The sequence below is a fragment of the Dendrobates tinctorius genome, unplaced genomic scaffold, assembly GCF_039654945.1.
Source record: "Dendrobates tinctorius isolate UK_male_01 unplaced genomic scaffold, ASM3965494v1 ptg000084l, whole genome shotgun sequence".
NCBI lineage: Eukaryota > Metazoa > Chordata > Amphibia > Anura > Dendrobatidae > Dendrobates > Dendrobates tinctorius.
Window position 1 is genome coordinate 24,947,269 of NW_027361752.1, and position 22,745 is coordinate 24,970,013.

A 22,745-nucleotide genomic window follows, 5' to 3' on the forward strand; every position below is an offset into this window, starting at 1 on the left:
GCCCCTACCGATTGCCGCCTTTTAAAGAGGTTCCCGGGAATAGTTACAGAACAAAAATATAAATATATAAATCAGATTTAAAAGCATAGCTTGAGAAATGGAAAAGTGTGGAGTACCTACTCCCCTTCTCGGTGGTCAGCACCGTGCCAATTCTCATGCGATCCATGGTCTTACGTCTTTTTGGTAAACAGATCACCAGCAGCCGGTCTGATGCTCACGATATTTGGCAAAAACCCAAACAGTGATGTGGAAGTGAGCAGCTCTTCAGCATTAGGAGGTGACCAACACCTTCACTGACAAATTGCAAGACCAGACGACTTTCGATCTGTATAAGTTATTTTTATTTTATTCTTTTGTGTTGGCTTTTTTTGGAGCTTCATCAGAACCAATAACTAGTTTGCGGTACAAGTTATGGTCTTAAGTTTTATCATTTTCAATGGTTGACCCAGGCTCAAATATTGTAACCTGAGGGACCATTTGACGTAATTTCAGAACATCAAAACTTTTGAAAGTACGTCTAGGCATACAGACGGGAGAAAGAGGAGAAAAAGCCTCTATAGACTCTTAGTGGTCATCACATTTGCAAACTCAGGTTTTGCCGGACCAATAGACACAAAAAACAGCTGTGCGTTTATTTATCCAGACACGTAGCTCCATATTTGTTAGAGATGTTCTTTAAATGCCGTCTTCGCACACTGAAATAGACAGAAGGACAGCAGATTTGTCACTAAACCGGTCAGCCGTGCTAAAAAACGTATGCTGCAAATTGGAGAAGAGAAAGAAGAAAAGAAAGCCTCGGGCGTGCAATGTGCATCTACGGCTCCTAACACATTGCTACAGCAGATTTCTGGAGGCTTGGTTCATCCTCAAGTGGATAGCGGACAAATACTGCCGAGCAGCAGCCAGCTGAGCGCCAGCCTCCTCCTATCATAGTGTTCTCATCTATGACTTTACCATAGAGGACATCACACAGATATCAGGAGAGCAGACCATGTTCTAACAAGTTCCACCCGTCTCTTCCTATGGGCAGCTGCCTTGGCTTGCCAATGGTGGTCAATAGACCCCAGCTCTCCCTACAGATGAGGGCCCCATACATGCGACACATTAAGGGCGTAAATATTAGTCCCCATCTTGAGCCTCGGTTTGTACCATATACTGGGATTCAAAGCGGAATTCAATGTTATCGTTATTGGAAACGGTCAGCAAGCTTGCTAGCCGGGCTCCAGTAATACAGAAGGAATCATGAGGGGAGGGGACTAATGATGCATGCCATGTTCATGTCACAAGGTCTCACTTTACATTTCTAGACACTTTTCAAAAATGGTAAAAAGTAGATTATGAAGTAGGGAGAGGTTACACTTGTCCCATGACTTGCCAGAAAGTTTTTCTGCAAAGCTATTCCTGCTCGTAGCAAGCTGAGATTTCAGTTTTTGGTACATGTATAGTAAAGAGATGCATCAGAACTTCTTAAGCATTAGTCACACCTGACAGTGATGGGTGATGTGCCACTCACTCTATTGGTTTCTGTAGTTTTGATTAAAAAAAAAAAAAAAATAATAAAATCAGTTTTCTCTGCTGCAGATCTAGCAGTTTTTTGAATGCTGAGCTGTGTATAACCCCACCCACAGCACTGATTGGCTGCTTCCTGTGTACACTGCATAGGCAGAAAGTTGCCAATCAGTGGTGGGGGCGGGGTAACAGAGCTAATGAACATGGAGAACTGCATGGTAGCGGGTTTAATAGTCCTCTAGTGATAATCTCCTGCTGATAAATCTGTGATCTTATCAAAGCAAGCAGCCCAGTAAGTGACAGAGCTGGAATCAGCAACTCTATCCTTAAAGAGAATCTGTCACCCCTTTTTCAAATATGAGCTGCCAGCACCGACATCAGGGGCTTATCTACACCATTCTGTAATGCTGTAGCTAAGCCCCCGATGTAACCTGAAAGATAAGAAAAAAAAAGAGTTAGATTATACTCACCGGGGGGGGGGGTCCGATGGGTGTTGCGGTCCAGTGCCTCCCATCTTCATACAATGCCGTCCTCTTCTTTCCTTCCTGCCGTGGCTCCAGAGTAGGCGCACTGCTCTGCCCTCTGGCGGACCTCTCCCGGCGTCTGCGCACTGCAGGACTCTGCTCTGTCCTCAACAGGGCAGTGCAGTATGCCTGCGCAGGAGCCACGACAGAAAGGAGAGGACAGCATTGTATGAAGATGGGAGGCGCCGGACCGTGACACCCGTGGGACCGGACCCCCCCCCCCCCCGCCCCGGTGAGTATAATCAAACTCCTTTTTCTTCTCTTTCAGGCTACATCGGGGGCTTATCTACAGCATTACAGAATGCTGTAGATAAGCCCCTGTCGGTGCCGGCAGCTCATTCGAAGAAAGGGGTGACAGATTCCCTTTAAATGCTCTCAGATTGGGTGGCAAAAACCTGGCAACAGCTTCTTTATTCTCTGAAATACCCTGAACAAAGCCTTTCCAACAAACATCACATGCTTCTGGAGCTATCAATCATAAAAAAGCAAATATCGGCATTTTATACCGTAATCAGTCAGACAGGACATAATGAAGTTCATGCATCATCCGGTAATCACGTCTGTATACTCTGCTGCCGGGTGAAATGTCCTCATTCAGTATTGGCCTAAAGAATCCCCGAGGAAGGATGGAGTCACTGTCCGCAGTACCAGGAACGACTGATCTCCGGAAAGTAGTCATTCAGTAGTAGGAAATTAGCAGCGACACATAAGATTCTCAGCACAGGAACATTATTTTTTAGACACATCCAAATGTGAAAGTTATTATTCCGAGATCTATAGATTAAAATGAACTTTGTTCATGGGGAAACCTCTTTAAAGTTGAGCCCAGCCACTATTACCAATGTAGGAGTCCGGTAATATTACATCTACTGCTATCTTACAGATAGAGCACCCACACCTCTCCAGGAGTCTGGTATTGCATCTATGCTCTACTGAAATAAACGGGACAGAATACCAGGCAGAACAGACGTGTAGACATTTTTTTTCGCGACGTCTAAGTCTAGCTTCCAAATGACGTGCTATAGTCACCTGTATGACAAACCCATGCGGTCAGAGCACAACAGATCATTGCTTGCCACCATAGCACATATTATAGGAAAATTAGAATAAAATTCCACATTGTTGCAGAATGTTCCCGTGGAGCATAGATGAATACAACATTAAATCCACGGCCATCTGCTCTCCAGGAGCATAAAGCACCATCACTTAACCCGGGCACGCACAGCAGAGGTCTGAGGGGGGAGCTTCTGAGCGCAACGTTTCCGTCGTCATTTACACCAACAAATGTCGCCTTAACAAGCAGGAATCAGCGAGCGGTCGGCTGCTTTCTTAGCCTCTATTGTGTTTGTGCATTTCAAGTTGTAAGCTGTTAAGAGCGAGTTTAGTCTCTCCGCTCCATCTAGTGACATCTATTCAGTGGAGGCTGTGCAGCTCCCAGTGACCCTGGTATCACACCCGGGTTCCCACAGCTACCAGCTGGATCCAAGAAGCCTACTAAGATGTAGGCAGCCGTGTAGCAGTGTATTCTTTAATGGATTTCTGGGGGTACGTAGTAGCCCATTTTTATGTCTATTTGGGAAATATTTACCTGGATCAAGGCCCCTTTTTTGGGGGGGATCTCAAGTTAACAGTTGCATTGGGTGGAGCTGTTGACACTGAAGGACCAAACAAAAGTCTAGCCCAGTTTTTGCATAGGGTAGTGACCTCTAGTACAAATCGCACTGGGTAGTATTGACTTTTTGTTTTCCATTTTCTACTCTGTTTCTATGCAGAGCTCTTTACTAAACTACATGAGATCGTTGTTGTGGAGGGCCAAAACATAGGAAGCATAGACTGAACGTTGATGAATGCCTATGTGGCCTGATCCCGAAAATATCTCAAACTAGGCAGTGACTTCTAATCTGTGCTAGTCCTCCTCCTCCAACCATTTTATTGCATGGACTCTAAACATCTGGAAGCCAAGATATTCACACACCTTCAAAAGAGCAAACATTGAAATTCTTTCTATCCGCTTCTCGCCACTTCTAATGTGCTAGCCCCAAACATTTTATAAGTGATGACATTAAGGCAGTCCTGAACACTGTACCAGCCCAAGAGAAGCCAAGAATGGACACTCGTTTGGACTTCATCTAGTGACTTTTGGCCTACTGCTACCTTCAGCATGCACCAAGCATGTTCACATAACATTTCAAGACCTACAAGGAGGCAACGTTTACAAAGAAAACGATGTAGCTGCCAAGTGACCTCCTGGACAGAGAAAGCCCAATTCAGGCTGGTCTTGTCACCATTTTAGTGTGCAGCAATAACTTCAACAGGAACATGGTCTCCATAAAATCTGCCAAGTTGGCAAAGAAAGATATACTAGAGTCATGACCAGGTCTCCAATATAAAAAAAAGGAGCCCAATTTGTCTTCACCATAGGGGCTCAGGAAATCTTTTACACGGCTTGTCTCCTCCACATAGATCTCATTGGGTTATGAAAAAATATATCTTTCCCAAAAGGAAAAATGGATTACTGCAGGGGAACCGTTTTTTGAAGTCGTGGTGGGTACGATTACTACAAGTTTTCACTGTGAGTTAAAGTATCATAAGTTAACGAACTATCTGCATAAAAGGTTATGCAACTTGGATGATATTTCAGAAGGAATGATGGATTTCAGTCCTGTTCGCTGCATTTTTTTTTTTTTTTTGTTGCAGTTTTTAGCGTACAAAACAATAAGAATGTGACTTGGCACATTAAGGATTTCAACTCCTTTGGTAAAAATCCAGCTCGAGGTTTAGGAAACACAATGTCTGTTCTTGACGAGTCTCTTGTCACTCGCTGTAAATGAGCATCCTGAGCGCTGTCACCATCGGAGACGCATGAGCACTCAGGTGAGGCGGCAGCATCTGTGCGGCGCTGAGAGTAAGCCATAAAACGCTTATGATGCAATAAAGAAGCCTTCTCCAGCCGCTTCCATCTCTGCGCTACGACCTGCGGTCCCAGGTTAGGAAGCCGAGGCTCCGTTCCTCAAGACTGCACCCCTCCGTGCTCACGTTAGGTCTTAATTTGTAATCTGCCCTAGCAGACGAGGAAGATATAATGAATTCTCGCTTCCTATGGGGGGACAAGTGTCACTGCTGATCTGGATACACAAGTGATGAGTAGAATAAAGTGCGCAGACTCGGGCGATAACTTGACAATATCAACACAGATTGGAAAACTAGTGATGAGTACTCACCATGGCGGCCCCGGAAAATTGCATGATGGGTATATGATCTACGCAGCAGAGTCCTGAACATCCACAGTCCCGAGTGACGCGTTTCACAGTTTCTCCATATGCTGCAAAATAAGTCTGCAATTCAAGTGTCTGGGAAAGTTGTGAGACTGAACATAGTCTCCATTACAGCTGCCATTATTGGATACTGCAAGGCTTCCCAGGACTCCTCTGCATGGAGGAGACTGGTCGTGGATAGATTGACAATTACCGTGGCGCTATATACCAAACCAGATTAATAAATCACAAGACTGGCTGGTAAGAGAACGGACTGACCCACAAAAGCATCAGATTCTCCTGTGAGCCCAAGTGGTAAAGCAACCATGGCCCCAAAAGGTCCAGCAGAAGAGAACCTCACACGGAGGGGACTTTGTGGCCACTTGTCACTTGCGTCTAACTGGTTAGTAATTCATCATTTCTAATCACAAATGGCCCCCAGACAATTTATCATTAACAAAGATTGCAAAACAATTAGAAAAAACAGAGTAAATGGGGACATCTGGGCATGTGCACTGATGGGCCCAAGGAGTCACCACCACCCTGACGGAGGAATAACTGCAGTTGTACTAGAAATTAGATATAAACCTCATGAAAGGTTTGCTAACAGAACAGTGGAAATCAATGGGCCCATACTAAAATAGCGGGTCTCTCTCTGCATTACAGAAGTATTCTCTGAGCGAAGGGTCACTTCTAAATGATACAATGGTGCAGCATGGAGGAATCGTACTGTGGCACACAGGTGCTTATAACCCCATAGAACAGAATCGGGGCTTTTTTTTTTTTTTAAGACATTCCGAATTAGAAACAAATGCACTGCCCTTTTCCACCTGAAAAAAAAAAAAAAAAAAAAAATCACATGGTTTTAAAGTGATAGCTGCCAGTTGTCACCCTTTTGTCCAATTTGCTTGTCCTCTGCCTGTTGAAATGAGGGCCAGACAAAATACACTCAGGTGTAGCAGGTGGGCATTCAGTTTATAGTAGGAAAACCAATGCACGACGCTGGGAAGTTATTGAAAGGAAGCTCCTGCACTTATAGTGCTGGAAGAACACTGAAGCAGAGCAACCACACAAAAAAACAAAAAAAAACAAACAAAGTTAATGGCTAAATACAGAGCATTATCATTTGGCAGTTCCTATAGAGATTAGATGATCTGTACTCCAAAAGCAAATGGGAATGAGGCAGCACGACCAAGCATTTGTACAGGAGGTGTGTGATATGAAGAGGAGGTCTGGGCTGATCTCGTACTTCCTCTTCATGTTAAATTTGACAGAAGGCAGGGACAGTGATGCCAGAGCTGATGGGGCGCCACGTGTAACAACCACACGGGAGCCCCGGGGAGAGAGAGTACCGACATCGCGGGACAGTCACCGGCACGGGAGCAGAGTATAAGCGTCATTATTTTATCAGGGCCAAGTGTGGGGTAGGAGACCAAATTGTCCAAGTAGTGGACAACTGCTTTAAAAGAGGTTTTTCTAGTTCAGAAAATTCCTGGTCCTTGACTGCGGTTCGTAACAGAAAAATAAATCCCTGAGCCTTGCTCTCCCTTCATTGGGTACACTGCTGCTCAGACGTATTTTTTGGCCTACATTGCTGATGTCGACAACGCTCCAACTATAAAATGCAGGTCAGCGGCTCTGAGCAGCTTGTGCAGTCGGCTCGGGCACAAACGCTGAGCTCAATGATTGGCTGCAGCGCTGCCAGAGTGACATCGGTGCTGCAGTCAATAACAGACACAATCAGCCGCTGAGGGACTTTTCAAATCCGGAAAACCCCTTTAATGCTGCAAAACCATACATAAATGTTGCAGTGTCCATGAAAAGGTCAGACCATCGTTACCGCCTTAGGCTGCTACAGTGAAATCTTCATGAGTTGACAAATCAGGAAGACAAACACCTTTGTCACGGGATTGTTTTTTGCTAGTGGTTACTACTCCTTAATAAAACTGCACTAAAGTTCAGTCTGCAATGTTCAATCCTTTTTTCATTTTCAACACCTTGGCCCCCACCACCGTAAATACGCAGTCTATAGCCATATCCAAGTGTGTTGTTTCTCTTCGGGGTATGAGCAGTCTGTGGGTACCAAATACTGTCATCCTTTACTCACACAGCTTCTAACCTGCACTTATTTGTTCTTCACCTGCTTTCCTTTATTTCTCAATTTGGGTTTTTTTGGCCCTCCCCGAGACTGTAGATGCTTTCTCCTCTGCCAGCACTGTGGAGACCTGTAGCTTACTCTAACACTATACAAGGAAGCAGTGGGGAGTGGAAAGAAATCAGTCTGATGCGGACGAACGTCTACTGTTTTTGCAAGGGACAGAAAAGATCAATAACAGACTTAGACAATATCTGAAAAGTTGCTTAATGTGCATCTAAAATGCAAAATGAGGGCATCAAACCCACAAAAAAAGATTAGCAGGCCCCTTATAGTTTCTATATAAGAACCTGGTGTGCTTTCTTTCCGTGATACACTGGGAACGGCTCTCGTGGAAAATAATTCTCCCTCCAAAACACAAAAACAAAAAACAGAATAAAGATCCGCCAAGTGAAACAAAACAGACCCCACTGTGGAAACATCGGAACCGGTAATGTGCGATGGTAAATGTTATTTTGGAAACAGAGAAACAAGGCCGCTGTACATACACCAGATAAAAGCGCCTTCATCTCCACGGGGTGAACTTCTCGCCGCTCAATAGGTCGGATCAGCAGAATGTCCCACTCGCTGGTAATTTCCCATTATACAACCTGATTACGCAGATGTGGAGACCATGTGGCCGAGGACGGTGACATTCCACATTACTACTTCCCCTACTGCCCATTACATCGTACAAAATAGGAGGCAAAGTCATCAAGAGCAAGAACGCAGCATCTAAGGTGTTCCAGCCGAGGATCCGGCAAATGGCGCGACGTTACATGCCGCACATACGGGCCCCTCACCGCCGAGAGGACACCTGCAGAGCTGCTCGCTATATACCGAAGTTGTACTGCAGTGACACATAAAATACTGCTGTGAATGGGAGCGGTCTATTTAGGCCTACTGTGTTACGTTACATTGCAGGTTTGCTGCAATTTTGAAAAACTAAGACAAAATACAGACCGTGGCTGCAACTTATGAACGCAGCCTTAAAAGAGGTCGCCCGTCACACGATACGTTACAACTCACTGATATCTGGGACCTCCGCCGATCCCAATAGTCCGAAGAGGTGGCCTCCGCTCCATTCACCGTCTATGTGACTGCTGGTGGACTCAGCCGAGTGCAGCACTCCGATATCAGTGACAGTCCGATAGATAATGAGCGGGGCAGAAGCACACGTGCATGGCCACCACTCCATGCCAGCAGGACATATCAATGCCCCGTTCTCTGTATCGATGAGGGTCCCAGGGGTCTCTAAGGTGATCATTTTCAATGTTTGGGAATAACTACCGTATATACTCACGTATAAGCCGAGATTTTCAGCCCATTTTTGGGGGCTGAAAGTCCCCCTCTCGGCTTATACGCGAGTCATATACGTCAGGGGGTCGGGGGTGTCAGATCATACTAACCCCGACGCGTCTCTGCAGCCCCCCCTGCTTGTCTCACGGTCTCATCTTATGAGGGCATAATCTATGAAGCATCTTATGGGGGCATAATCTATGGAGCATCTTATGGGGGCAGCATATGGGGCCTATTCTATGGAGCATTTTATGGGGGAATTATCTATGGAACATCTTATGGGGCCATAACCTTTATGGAGCAGCATATGGGGCATATTATTCAATGGAGCATCTTATGGGGCCATTATTAACCTTTATGGAGCATTATATGTGGTGTATTTTGTATGGAGCATCTTATGGGGCCATCATGAACTGTATGGAGCATTATATGGGGCTCCTGTTTCAATATGGATATTCAAAAACATTTAACCTACCGATGTCTCAATTAATTTTACTTTTATTGGTATCTATTTTTATTTTTGAAATTTACCAGTAGCTGCTGCATTTTCCACCCTAGGCTTATACACGAGTATATACGGTATATGTCCACTTTCAGATTTCATATACAGACCAGGATTTCAATACCCAACCACGTCATATGAAACTTGGCTGTGTGAAACTGGCATAACACTTGCAAAAAAAAAAAACAAAAAAAAACGCTGAATGTGAACTTAGGCTGGTTTCACATTAGCGCTTTTTAAGCGCACGCATGGCCGGGGGGTAGCTCCGCCCCCGAGCCGGCTCTCTGCCCGGCGTGCCCGCCCCTTGCTTGTAGCGCCGCCTCCTAGCGGACAGCGGCGCCTGCGATCGGCGCACCTTATCTTTAGCATAGGGTGCGCAGATCGTGCGCAGGCCGTGCGCTAGTTGCGCTTTGACCTGCGCTGCGCACTTTTGACGGTGCGCCGTGCGTGCCAAAATCCGAAAAGTTCGATTTTGGCGCGCACGGCGCACCGTCAAAGGTGCGCAGCGCAGGTCAAAGTGCAACTAGCGCACCCTATGCTAAAGATAGGGTGCGCCGATCGCAGGTGCCGCTGTCCGCTAGGAGGCGGCGCTACAAGCAAGGGGCGGGCACGCCGGGCAGAGAGCCGGCTCGGGGGCGGAGCTACCCCCGGCCGTGCGTGCGCTTAAAAAGCGCTAATGTGAAACCAGCCTTAGCCTTACTTTTTCCTTGCGGCTATGAAGTACTGTCAGATCTGCAGCACGTCCATTCTTTCAGCTCTTTTGCAGCATTTTTCATATTCATTTTTTTTATCTATTTTTTTTCCTGCACATACGTCTGCAACAAATATATGGTGCGCACGTCCCCTAATGTGGTAAAAATGAAAAATTGGTTCACACCAATACATCAGTGGATTTTGCGGTTAAAGCGGAGTGCTAGAATTTGGGTTCACCTGAGACTTTTTTCAGGCACTCTCCATTCTGTCCGTCTTCAGTAGGTGCACACGCCTGGAAATGACTCCCAACAGCGTGCACATTCGCTCTGCCAGCACCATTATAGTCTAGTCTATAGTCCTGCGGCACATACACCTGAATCCAGTTTTGCAGGGGGTTTGGAAGTAAGCCCCGACGGGACCAATGACCAGATGCCAGAACGCAGTGTGAAAGTGGCCAATGCTCAGCGCGAGGAACAGCTGCTCCTCACAAACTTTCAAGAATTTCTGCAAATTATAGCAACACCATAATGGACGTAGACTTGACTTGCTCACACAAGGTGGCACAAAAGGTATCTGCCTCCTAAAAAAAAATTAAGCAAAACTTACGTATTTGGTCAGTGTTTTGCCTCAGTCTTTATAAGCCAAAACCAGGAGTGGGTGATAAATACAGAAGTGGTGACGGGTTTCTATTGTACTTCTCTGATTGTTCCTCTCCTGATTTTGGACTTACAAATACTGATGTAAAATACTGACCGTGGCCTTATGACTTACATTGGGGTTCAGTTTCTAGAACGACTGTGGCTTTCATGGGACACAGAGTGTGAACGTGGTGCTCCTCACACCCCACCAAATATCAAAGAATCTGCTCCAAAACTGCGTAGTCATAGTCTCTGCCTACAGAACGGGCACTGGGTGACGAGCTGCCACCATTAAATAATTACACCCAGGATTAAATATTGACATGTGGGTCAGCTACAGAGTGAGGATAACAAATAAAGCAATGGCTAGGTTTACCCCTGCATTATTTTTTTTTTTTTTGGGGGGGGGGGGGGGGGGGGGGTGGTTGGATACTGGACCTCCTTCATACATGTGTCGCTCTGCAGGTGCCAGTCTCAGCGCTGAGCCCGTCACTGCCCTTTTACGCTGCTGACCGCTCAGCTTCCAAGGGTCAGACCCGTCCTGATCACACGCACAAGATTTGGCATTTCCCAGAGAGAAGAACAAAATTCTGGTGAGTTATTGCTGAATCTACAGAAATCAATGACTGCTCACATTCTGGGAAATGGTGAGAAATCCCAATAGTGGATTGGGCTGGATTGCCCTATAATAACCCTATACAGGCCTGCTGTTATACTAAGGAATTCACTGCCCCGAGACATGGTGATAACCAAGGCGCAGGTCATCAGGCAATAATATACCGCCACATGGAGCTCATCAATACGAGCGTAGTAGTAATGAGCAATAGGACAATGTCGTTATAATTAACAGGCTATGTCCAACACAAAAGTCATCACCTATCCACAGGACAGGCCATAACTCGCTGATCGCATGGGGTCTGGCCTCCAGGACCCCCAGGGATCCTGAGAACGGGGCCATGAAATACTCCATTCATAGGGGACTGTCAGACAGTCGAGCGCAGTACACTGCTTCCGCCATTGCTCTAGTCTAAAGAAGAATTTTTGGAGCACCATTCTTGGGATCGCTGCAGGGACAGACGAGCCCCGTAGCTCCTCTGCTCCCGAGGGACAGACGAGCCCCGTAGCTCCTCTGCTCCCGAGGGACAGACGAGCCCCGTAGCTCCTCTGCTCCCGAGGGACAGACGAGCCCCGTAGCTCCTCTGCTCCCGAGGGACAGACGAGCCCCGTAGCTCCTCTGCTCCCGAGGGACAGACGAGCCCCGTAGCTCCTCTGCTCCCGTGGGACAGACGTGCCCCGTAGCTCCTCTGCTCCCGTGGGACAGACGTGCCCCGTAGCTCCTCTGCTCCCGTGGGACAGACGTGCCCCGTAGCTCCTCTGCTCCCGAGGGACAGATGTGCCCCGTAGCTCCTCTCCTTTGCTCCCCAGTGACGGTTGAAACATTTATCTAGGAGCACACTCCCGAGCGAAGGGCATGCGTAGTGCTTACTTCAGAGAGCCCAGGATACTTCAGCACTAGTGAATGCCCAATGGGCATGTGCAGTGGAGAGGCTCTCCAGGATGAATCTTAAAACCCCTAAACAAAAAGGTATGTTCGAACATCTTACCGAATCTCCTACTAGAGTCAAAACTGTGGACCCACTCACTTTATTTGCATAACCTACCCTTACAGCTCCAACCACAGACAGCAGAGACACCTGAACAGTCTCAATTACAAGGCTGTCACTTTATCACTCAGCATTCTGAATATTAATATACTTTAATACTATGAAAAGGTCAAATAAAAACATGAATGGCAATAATAAGGAAATGTAGCAGATAGGACACATCTCTGCTCAGCTCATCCACATCATATTATGCAAACTAAATGAGACAAGTCAGTCTTACCCTCAATGTTCAGCTCGAAGCAGACGTGGCAGAACGACAGGGTCTCGATGTCAGTGCCCAGCTTGCAGATACTGCATACAGTGTCGTCATTCAAGTCAATGTTCACAAACTGCTCCTCTTCAGTCATGGTGCCCCTGAGACAGAAGAGAGTCACATGGGAATAAATGGTGATAGCCAGAAAACAAAAGTGTCCTTTACAAGGTTGGGTAGAAATAAAAAAATAAAATTACATTTAAGGGGGAAGTGCACCCAAGTGCAGCAGCAATTAATTGAAACCCCATAGAAAACCTTTGGAGGGATTTGAAAGTCCGTGTTGATCAGCGACAGGCCCAAAACATCACTGCTCTAGAGGAGATCTGCATGGAGGAATGGGCCAACATACCAACAACAGTGTGTGGCAACCTTGTGAAGACTTACAGAAAACGTTTGACCTCTGTCATTGCCAACAAAGGATATATAACAAAATATTGAGATGAACTTTTGCTAATGACCAAATCCTTATTTTCCACCATAATTTGCAAAATTAATCTTGCCAAATCAGACAAGGTGATGTTCTGGATTTGTTTTCTCATTTTGACTCTCACAGTTGTGGTCTACCTATGATGTCAATGGCGCACCAGGGAATGAGACTGTAGCTCCCGGCACAGCCGGCGGCCCTGGGCATTAGTGAGGAAGACACACGACCAGCTCACGGGGCACTCATTTCTGTCTGGTGCCAGTAGTAAGTCTCCACTCACTGCACTAATCATTGTACTGTATAAACCCCTTAATTTCTTTGATTTATTACTATTTTTACATTCATTTCATGCATTTCCATTTCTTTTAACAGTTTACTGCCCTCTTGGCCAACAAACTTCTCTATCCCGGAGGCATCAGATGTGGGGTGAGGTCTTTGATCAGGGCTGTGGAGTCGGTGCTGGTATAAAATGGACCGACTCCGAAAATATATCATAAATTGGGTACAGTAGTTCAATGCAGAATGTGCTGAATATTTTTTCATAGGAATTTGGGAAAGTTATGAAATGTCCTATAAATGGCTGTTCTATTCCTGATCTAAGGCTACATTCACACACAGTGTTTTTCCTGCGTTTTTTGAGGATACGTTTTTCAGTTGCAAAAGCAGATCAGCTTTTTAAAAAACCGCATCACCTGAAAGGTTTTTGAGCTCATAGATAATGTTTTCAATAGCAAAAGCAGATTAGAAATCTGCTCTATCTATATATCCATATCATATCTGTCTATCCATATCTTATCTGTACCAAAAAGAATGAAAGCCGGTTAACACACAGACTAACACTCCTTTTTTTTTTTTTTTTTTTAGCACCAGTCAGGTACACCTCATAGCTGCCCAAAAGGACGCCCAGGACAGGCATTGCTCGTCTTCAGTAACATCAACTGATAGTTGGAATAAATAGACTGCATTCACCACATCTTCTTAAGGTGCAGGCTTTATTTTCAAGTGTAGGGGTGTGAAGTATGAGGTTCTGCAGCAGCTGAGGTGTGCAGTATGAGGTTCTGCCCCCCTCCAGGTTTGATCCTGGCTACGCCCATGATGTGAATGTAGCCTGAGGATCTAGGTTTTGTCTTAGCCGAGATAAGTCTGTGTGTGTGTGTGTGTTATATATATATATATACACACACACACACACAGTACAGACCAAAAGTTTGGACACACCTCAATCAAAGCGTTTTCTTTATTTTCATGACTATGAAAATTGTAGATTCACTCTGAAGGCATCAAAACTGAATTAACACATGTGGAATTATATAATTAACAAGTCTGGTGGATAAACAGCTGATAGTCCTACTGAATAGACTGTTAGAATTTGTATTATGGCAAGAAAAAAGCAGCTGAGTAAAGAAAAACGAGTGGCCATCATTACTTTAAGAAATGAAGGTCAGTCAGTCCGAAAAATTGGGAAAACTTTGAAAAAGTGTCCCCAACTGCAGTGGCAAAAACCTTCAAGCGCTACAAAGAATCTGGCTCACATGAGGACCGCCCCAGGAAAGGAAGACCAAGAGTCACCACTGCTGCGGAGGATAAGTTCATCCGAGTCACCAGCCTCAGAAATCGCAGGTTAAAAGCAGCTCAGATTAGAGACCAGGTCAATGCCACACAGAGTTCTAGCAGCAGACACATCTCTACAACAATTGTTAAGAGGAGACTTTGTGCAGCAGGCCTTCATGGTAAAATATCTGCTAAGGACAGGCATCAAGCAGAAGAGACTTGTTTGGGCTAAAGAACACAAGGAATGGACATTAGACCAGTGGAAATCTGTGCTTTGGTCTGATGAGTCCAAATTTGAGATCTTTGGTTCCAACCACCATGTCTTTGTGTGACGCAGAAAAGGTGAACGGATGGACTCTACATGCCTGGTTCCCACCATGAAGCATGGAGGAGGAGGAGGTGTGATGGTGTGGGGGTGCTTTGCTGGTGACACTGTTGGGGATTTATTCAAAATTGAAGGCATACTGAACCAGCATGGCTACCACAGCATCTTGCAGCGGCGTGCTATTCCATCCGGTTTGTGTTTAGTTGGACCATCATTTATTTTTCAACAGGACAATGACCCCAAACACACCTCCAGGCTGTCTAAGGGCTATTTCACCAAGAAGGAGAGTGATGGGGTGCTACGCCAGATGACCTGGCCTCCAGTCACCAGACCTGAACCCAATTGAGATGGTTTGGGGTGAGCTGTACCGCAGAGTGAAGGCAAAAGGGTCAACAAGTGCTAAGCATCTCTGGGAACTCCTTCAAGACTGTTGGAAGACCATTTCCGGTGACTACCTCTTGAAGCTCATCAAGAGAAAGGCAAGAGTGTGCAAAGCAGTAATCAAAGCAAAAGGTGGCTACTTTGAAGAACCTAGAATATAAGACATATTTTCAGTTGTTTCACACTTTTTGTTAATTATATAATTCCACATGTGTTAATTCATAGTTTTGATGCCTTCAGAGTGAATCTACAATTTTCATAGTCATGAAAATAAAGAAAACTCTGAAGGAGAAGGTGTGTCCAAACTTTGGTCTGTACCGTATACATATACACGTATACAGTGTATTACATATTTACAATTTATTACAGTTTTGTGTTCTAAAGTTGTATTCCAATAAATAGATATTATGTTCTATCTAAATATCTTGATTATTGGATCATAGAAATGATTAAATGTCTGATGTTCACATTGTACTACAATAAATTTTTCACTTAAATATAAGCAATATGTGTGGGAGTCGGAGTCGGTGTAAGGAAAATTGAGGAGTCGGAGTCGCAGGTTTGGCTTAACGACTCCACAGCCCTGTCTTTCATAACAGCAGAATCACGTTAACTACGACCAAAAATCAGTTTAGAGAGTTTTTGGAGGCTCACGGAGGCAGTCAGATTCTTTAGCAGAGGCCCTACAGCCTCGGTGTCGCCATACCATGCTTTCTCGGGTGCAACATATATGGACATTTTCTGCTCTCATCTAAAGCATCCATATATTATGTGTCTGATGGAACCAGCCAATGTTTTCCCGTTGCTTTGATTCAGATCATGCCCACACCAAAAATTACCCATATACCTCTCCATTGATGTGAGGGCAAAGCGAGATGAATGGAGGTCCCATCCTCCATATTACGCCCCCCCATGAACTCACACAGGTACAGCGGACAATTCTGCAACAGTTGCATCGCAAAGTGCAAAATTATCCGCACATATTGTTATGCTGCACACATGACCTCTGCACCGCCAGCAAATTTACGCTGCAGATTTTGGTAAAATTTTATTAGAAATACCTTCAAGTATATGGCTCAGATGCACTCCGTCAAGACACCTTGACAAGGGATGACAGTCCGCAAATTAGCATTAATAAAAAACACCTGTTTCCGCTCCTTGGATCATATATGCCAGCCATTAAATCAATGTTATCAGCAGCACAACGCTCCGTGTAAGTGGGATGTGCTGCAGACAAGCTAGAAGTGTGGGAACAAATCCCATCATATTAACGATTATTCTGTCCCCATACTGTTTTCAGGCCTGTGTGAACAGGGCCTGCGTGTGCGCCGATCAACTTTTTTTTACGGTCAGAAATCGATTCCCTTCAAAGGAACCTTCAGATATTTTACATTGCACGTTTTTGATTGCTGTACTGGAAAAATAGAAATCCAAAGATGGTTGTGACTAAGGGCGACTTCGAAACGCGTCAACCATAACAGTCATTTGTGGGACGCTTTTCCTTTGATACTGCCATGTCAGATATGTTTTAGTATTTCAAATAAAAGCCTGTTTTTTTTTTTTTTTTACAGGAGGTGCTGATCGTCTGCCATCATCGTGGAGCTGAAATCCGTGCCGTCAGTGGAGGGGGCAGCTGGTTATTTTCTCTATATTTGCATTTACTGGAAAAGTGCTGTTGGAAATCATAGCTGGTAGCACAAAGCAAAAAAGTTCCTTTTCTCCAGATCTGGGGTTTTTTCTTTTGTTTGGACTTCACAGATCGGCATTTCATAACATCTTGTAAAACCTCATGATGGGAAAACTTTATAGCAGAAGTGGCCGCTCAAATGGTCTCATGACTTTACCTAATGTAATCATCGCTTCATCTAAATCTAGAATTAAAATACATAGCATTACTGATGCGCCCCATTCAATTCCGGTAGGTATCGGACAAATAGTTGCCAGCTGAACCACCATCTCGCCCAACTCTCACCCGAGCACTCCTATGTTCTCTATGACAGAGCTGCTGCCAGACATCCCCGAGAGCCGCTAATCTCTGAAAAACAAAAGGCTTTGATGTTTGAAACCAGACATCCTTAACTCTGTTGGGAGTCCCGTAATCATTAAAGAGGTTGTTGTCCAGGTTTGTGATAAAGGTCTGCAGTCACTGTATGAGTGCAGAAATAATGCTCTGACAGGAAACTCCTCTGCCAGCAAGCATGCGATCTGCATACTTCTGGCCACATTCTGACTAGACGTGTGCAGCCTCGCTCTATACAAAGTGAATTGATTGATGCTGGGCAAGTCTAGTTGGAGTGTGGCCAGGAAGTGATCATTTGCACAGTGCAAAAGATCATGGTTCTCAGCGGTGCATCTACTGTGTAAACAAGCCCACACTGCTGAATGCAAAACTGAGCGATTCTTTGGTCTGTATAAACAGACAATCAGGAAAGGTTTACCATTTGTCGGTTGTATCGTGCCGCTGGTGTCAGCGTAAATGGACCTTTAGATTGTTGACCAAACCTATCCATATTAGCGGGCTTGGACGATGTTAGTCTAATATGTAGGTGGCCTTACAGCTTTTATATGTCACTTGGATCATTCTTAAAATATTTCCATGCATGTATAGAAACTGCAGGAATCATAGAATCGTAGAGTTGGAAGGGACCTCCTGGGCCATCTGGTCCAACCCCCTGCTCAAAGCAGGATTCGCCAAATCATCCCAGTCAGATGTCTGTCCAGCCTCTGCTTGAAGACTTCCATAGAAGGAGAACTCACCACTTCTCATGGCAGCCTGTTCCACTCATTGATCACTCTGTCAAAAAGTTTTTTCTAATATCTAATCTGTGTCTCCTCCCATTCAGTTTCATCCCATTGCTTCTAGTCTTTCCTTGTGCAAATGAGAATAAAGTTGATCCTTCTACAATGTGACAGCCCTTGAGATATTTGTAGACAGCTATTAAGTCTCCTCTCAGTCTTCTCTTTTGCAAACTAAACAATCCCAAATCCTGCAACCTTTCCTCATAAGACAGGGTTTGCAGACCGGTCACCATTCTGGTCGCTCTTTTCTGAACTTGCTCCAGTTTGTTGATGTCTTTTTTAAAATGTGGCGCCCAAAACTGGACACAATATTCCAGATGAGGTCTGACCAAAGAGGAACTTGAGATGTCGTCACGGACAGGAGATAGATCAAGAGTTAACAGGGTTTTATTAACAACAAATACACTCCATGCAGGGAGTGGCAGGACATTTAGGGCCATGATAGGATAAAAGACGGGACAGGGAGTTTGAACGGGGCAGGACAGGGACAAACGATAGTTCATAAGGAAAAGGGAAAAACGTATCAGTCTGTAGTTTTCTTGACTGCAGCGTCTCGGTTATCCAACGGTGGCACCAGCAACAGTGGCACATGACGTCTCGGAGGTGTCTGTAGAGAACCGGGTTCCAATCCATGGAGCAGGAGAAGAGTCCCTGAAGGGTGCGGGAAGCTCCCATAACCAGGAACTCCAAACACTGTGCTATTCCAGTACAAGTAACCACCAGAGTGAGGCTTCACAACGCAGTGTATGGGGAACTTGGCTGAAGGGCTCTGGCCTAGTCATCTGCGGCTTAGAGTGGGGCGAGAGCGTTACAGTCTCTGGGCTCGTCTGTGAGTTACCTCCCGGCATGGAGGATAGCGGGGAACAGGCTGTCCGTCGACTACTTGTGGTGGACCCGTACGCAGGTAACCCGTCACGTCATCCTGCGCTCACGGGATGCTCTGACTTCATGGCCGTCACTGTATCCGACTGCCTGCTGCGGTTTCCTGCCTGCAGCGCTTTTTCACTCTGCCCCACCTACCCCAGTCACATGTAAGGGTCGGTTCCTCTCTGGATGTCTTCCTCCCTGCAACATGGGTTACAGTCCCGAATTCGGAATGAGAAAGGTACCCCGATCTTGTTCTTCCTCTTACACATGTAAAGTATCTGGGTCCCATGAATCCCATATTATGTGCCTGTAGAATTCCATCTAGTATCTTCACTGATACTTCACGCTACAAGGAGCTCTAGGGCTAACTTACAAGACCACGCAGAGGACATATTTTCTAGTCCACATTATGGGCCCAACTCCCCCTGACCAAAGGTCTCATGATCCAAACTATAGGTCTGGTTAGTTTGGATAACAAATCCCTCGACAGGGACCTGACATGTGACCGTCAAACAGACGAGAAAGTATGGCCACTAGATGGTTGTGCTAATAAGACCTTCCAGAAACCATACGCCGAGTGCCTACAGGTCCATGCAGAGAGGAGCCATGTGACAACCAAAAACTTCAAATCTGTGTTGTTGGCCAATAATGGGACTCAATGTATAACAAAGATAATCTTTAGAATCTGTAATATCTGGTTTAATGACCGCCCCAAACAAACATCTATATATACTCTGGTCCTATTTGATTCAGGGTTACAGATGTGATGCCAGCCATTTACTATTAGAAGTAGAGAACCTCAGGCTCGAATTTACCAATGTTCATGTGGAGATGAGGCCCGGAATGGGATCGCGGCAGTAGGGTATAATTTGCGAGTTCAAACAGCTCATTGGAGAAATAATCAAGTGGAAAATGCTAGCAGAGCAGAACCCGCCTCTGACAAGTCTTCAGCAGTAATGAACCGTGACCCAGAGGCTCGAAGGAGATGACTGACTTGTGGCGGTGAGCACAGAAAAATCCAGCATTGTACAGGGCCAGGCATCTACAGAGGTCAGGAGAGTCCGGTGACCATCAGACCAATGTGACACTGCTCTCAGCATGCACCGAAAAGCTCAGGCTGCCAGGACTTGTAGTTGCACACTAGCACCGCACTTGTACAATACATACACATGAGATCACTCGGTGCACATGGTTCTGCCTCAGATAAGACATGATGTAACAGTACAACGCGAGCTCGCCGACAACTCTGACAAGTCCAATTAGGACGCAACGACGTTATGACAGCAATTAGCAGAAGTTGCTCTACACGATCCACGTCACATTACCGCAGTGATCGGCATCGCACATCGTGCACTAACTCCAATATTGGGCACAAACTGCACAACTACAAGCGCATTATACACAGCAAAGACCATCCTAAGCATGTATAGTACAGATATGGGTGCGGACCCTGTCTCCGGGACCCTCACTCATCAGAACAGGGGTCGGCGGCCAAAAGCTACAGCGCCCAGATGGCACTGCACATGGCGTATGTACAGAGACATTTCCGCATGTCCATGAAATAAATGATAACTTTCTAAAATTACCAATCACCACTTACTGGATGTATTAAGATATAGTGAAGGGGAGAACTTCTCGATTCCAGACCCTCACAGATCCCAAGAAGCGGGCTCTGAGCCCTGCCAGAAATGAACAGTGACCGGGCATTAGCACCGCCACTCTACTCATTCAATATGGTACTGCCAAAAATGGAGTACAGCACCGCTTGGCTTTTTTTTGGCAGCCACATACAGAATTAATGGAGGAGTGGTGTGAACGTCGGGCTAATGCTCCATTAAAATGGGGCCCCTTCCTTAGGATCGGTGAGGGGTCCCGTGGTCAGACTCCCACCAGCACAGCAAGACACACACACCAGTAAGTTATCATCTATTCTGGTAATATGGGAACAATCCTTTAGTCCAAACTATCTGGCTCTAACTGCATGAATACGACTGTCTGCATGAGAAACATCAAGGTCTGGCTTACAGGGGTATAAGCAATGCCATATCCACAGTGCAGGCCCCTCACTGACCAGATCAGGGTCTACTGACCTTATGCAGGGCCCTTAATTACTTAGAATTTCAGGACCAAGAAATAATATTTACTATATGGCAGAGGATACAGAACAGTTGGGTATTGTGATTACAAGTAAGCTGAGCAGCAATACTCAATGTCAGGCAGCAGCCGCAAAAGCAAACAAGATTTTAGGGTGTATAAGAAGAGATAAAATCCTGTGATCACAACGTATTGTTAACCCCTTATAAATCACTGGTGAGGCCACATCTAGAATACGGGATCCAGTTTCGATCTCCACATTTTAAAAAGGATATTCAGAAGTTAGAGTCAGTTCAAAGGAGGGCAACTCATAGATTGTAGCTTGTGATCAGGGCCCTCGCAGTTATCTGTTACTGTGTAATAATGGCTTTATTGTCCCCTCTAAAGCTGTAAAGTGCTGCGGGATATGTTGTCGCTATAGAAATAAAAATTATTATTAACATGATTATTACAAGGGATGGAAGGCCTCTCGTAAGATCAAAAGTTGGGTTTCTTTAGCTTAGAAAAAAAACACGTTTCAGAGGAGATCTCATCTACATGTCTAAATATATGTGTGGTCAGTACAATGGATGGAGCATGACTTATTCCTTCCAAAGACCATACCAAGGACCAGGGGGCATTCATTACGGGAGCAAGAAAGGTGGTTCCGGAAGCTAAATAGGAAAGGGTTCTTTACAGATTGAGCAGACTGTGGAAGAGGCAGTAATGGCAGACACTCTAACACAGACGCTTGTGGATTACGGATAGCGATACAGAATACATCGCCGGTGGAGAACGGTTGAATATGATGGAACTGCAAAGAAAAATAAAGAAGCTCCTTGCACTTTACAGTACAAAGTGCGGTCTATTGTGTGGCTGAACAATGTCAGGAAGCCTCAGAGCGTCACATGGCCTCGGGGCGATATTTTAAGAGTTCTTAAAGGGACAGGATAAAAAAAAATGACCCACCGTGCTTGGGCCGCTATACCTGCACCAACACTAATAACTTCCAATTAGAGGGGGAGGGTATGTACAGTGCGCAAAGTCACAGACAAGTTCACTTCATGGGGAAATTCTTACCAAGGTCCACGAAGAAGATCTCAGAGACAAGTTGGGACATGAGGACATGCCGCGACTACAATGGGGGGATTCACAGCCCCTGGGGCCATGGTTCCGACCTCTTATGTTACCCCGCCGTGTCAGTACAGTCACAACATAGAGGTGAAAGGTACAAGGTAACCGAACAGGAACACACAGAACTACAGAGAGAATAACATAATGGACAGGAAGCCTGGAGACCTCAGCAGCCTGATATTACAGAAGGGTCCCGTGTGCCCAGCTCAGAGTCAAGACATCAGTACCAACAGGACAACATTCCTGATCACACACCTCCGGGTCACACAACAAACAAGCTCCTCACACCCACCTGTAACCTTGTGGGAGGTAAGGAAGATGCCAGCTCCCTCCTTCCTGCAGCCTTCTCCAGAACTAAAGCAGCATGGACATCCCCGACCAAGTCACCCACTCTACTGGATCATACCAACATCGGACACATCTAAGGGCAACACAAGTGCCAGCTGAGCCCGGGATAACCCTTTACCGTATTTACCCTGACGGATACGTAGCCAGGCGAGGCGAAGAAACTGCGCGGAACTTGCGAAAAGTAAGGACGCGCCCGAGTATCTCCCCCCACTATAGAACAATTATGGTTCAGTCCAATCACACAACGCAAAGACGAAACCATTACACAGCAGAGGGGGAGACAGCGGTGATATCCTGTTACGTTACACAGGAAATGCCTGTTGGTTCAACGTGAAGCAGATTTATCGTGTCTCTAAATATTAATATTGCTTTA

The 22,745-nt window shown here is 45.6% G+C and overlaps 1 protein-coding gene across 3 annotated transcripts in view; it reads right to left on the reverse strand.

Annotated features, from left to right (window-relative positions):
- Positions 1-22,745, reverse strand: part of CUNH21orf91 (chromosome unknown C21orf91 homolog) — a 38,576-nt gene that overhangs the window by 15,645 nt on the left and 186 nt on the right. The window contains exons 1-2 of one of the 3 annotated variants that reach the window (XM_073584488.1): positions 22,317-22,561; positions 12,438-12,571 (exon numbers count right to left, since the gene is read on the reverse strand). In XM_073584488.1, the coding sequence (XP_073440589.1) occupies positions 12,438-12,564 (127 nt within the window). In that variant the 5' untranslated portion in view covers positions 12,565-12,571; positions 22,317-22,561. Of the gene's footprint in view, positions 1-5,254; positions 5,356-12,437; positions 12,575-22,316; positions 22,562-22,745 lie in introns of those variants that run through there. The other 2 variants (XM_073584489.1, XM_073584487.1) reach the window with 2 other exon arrangements.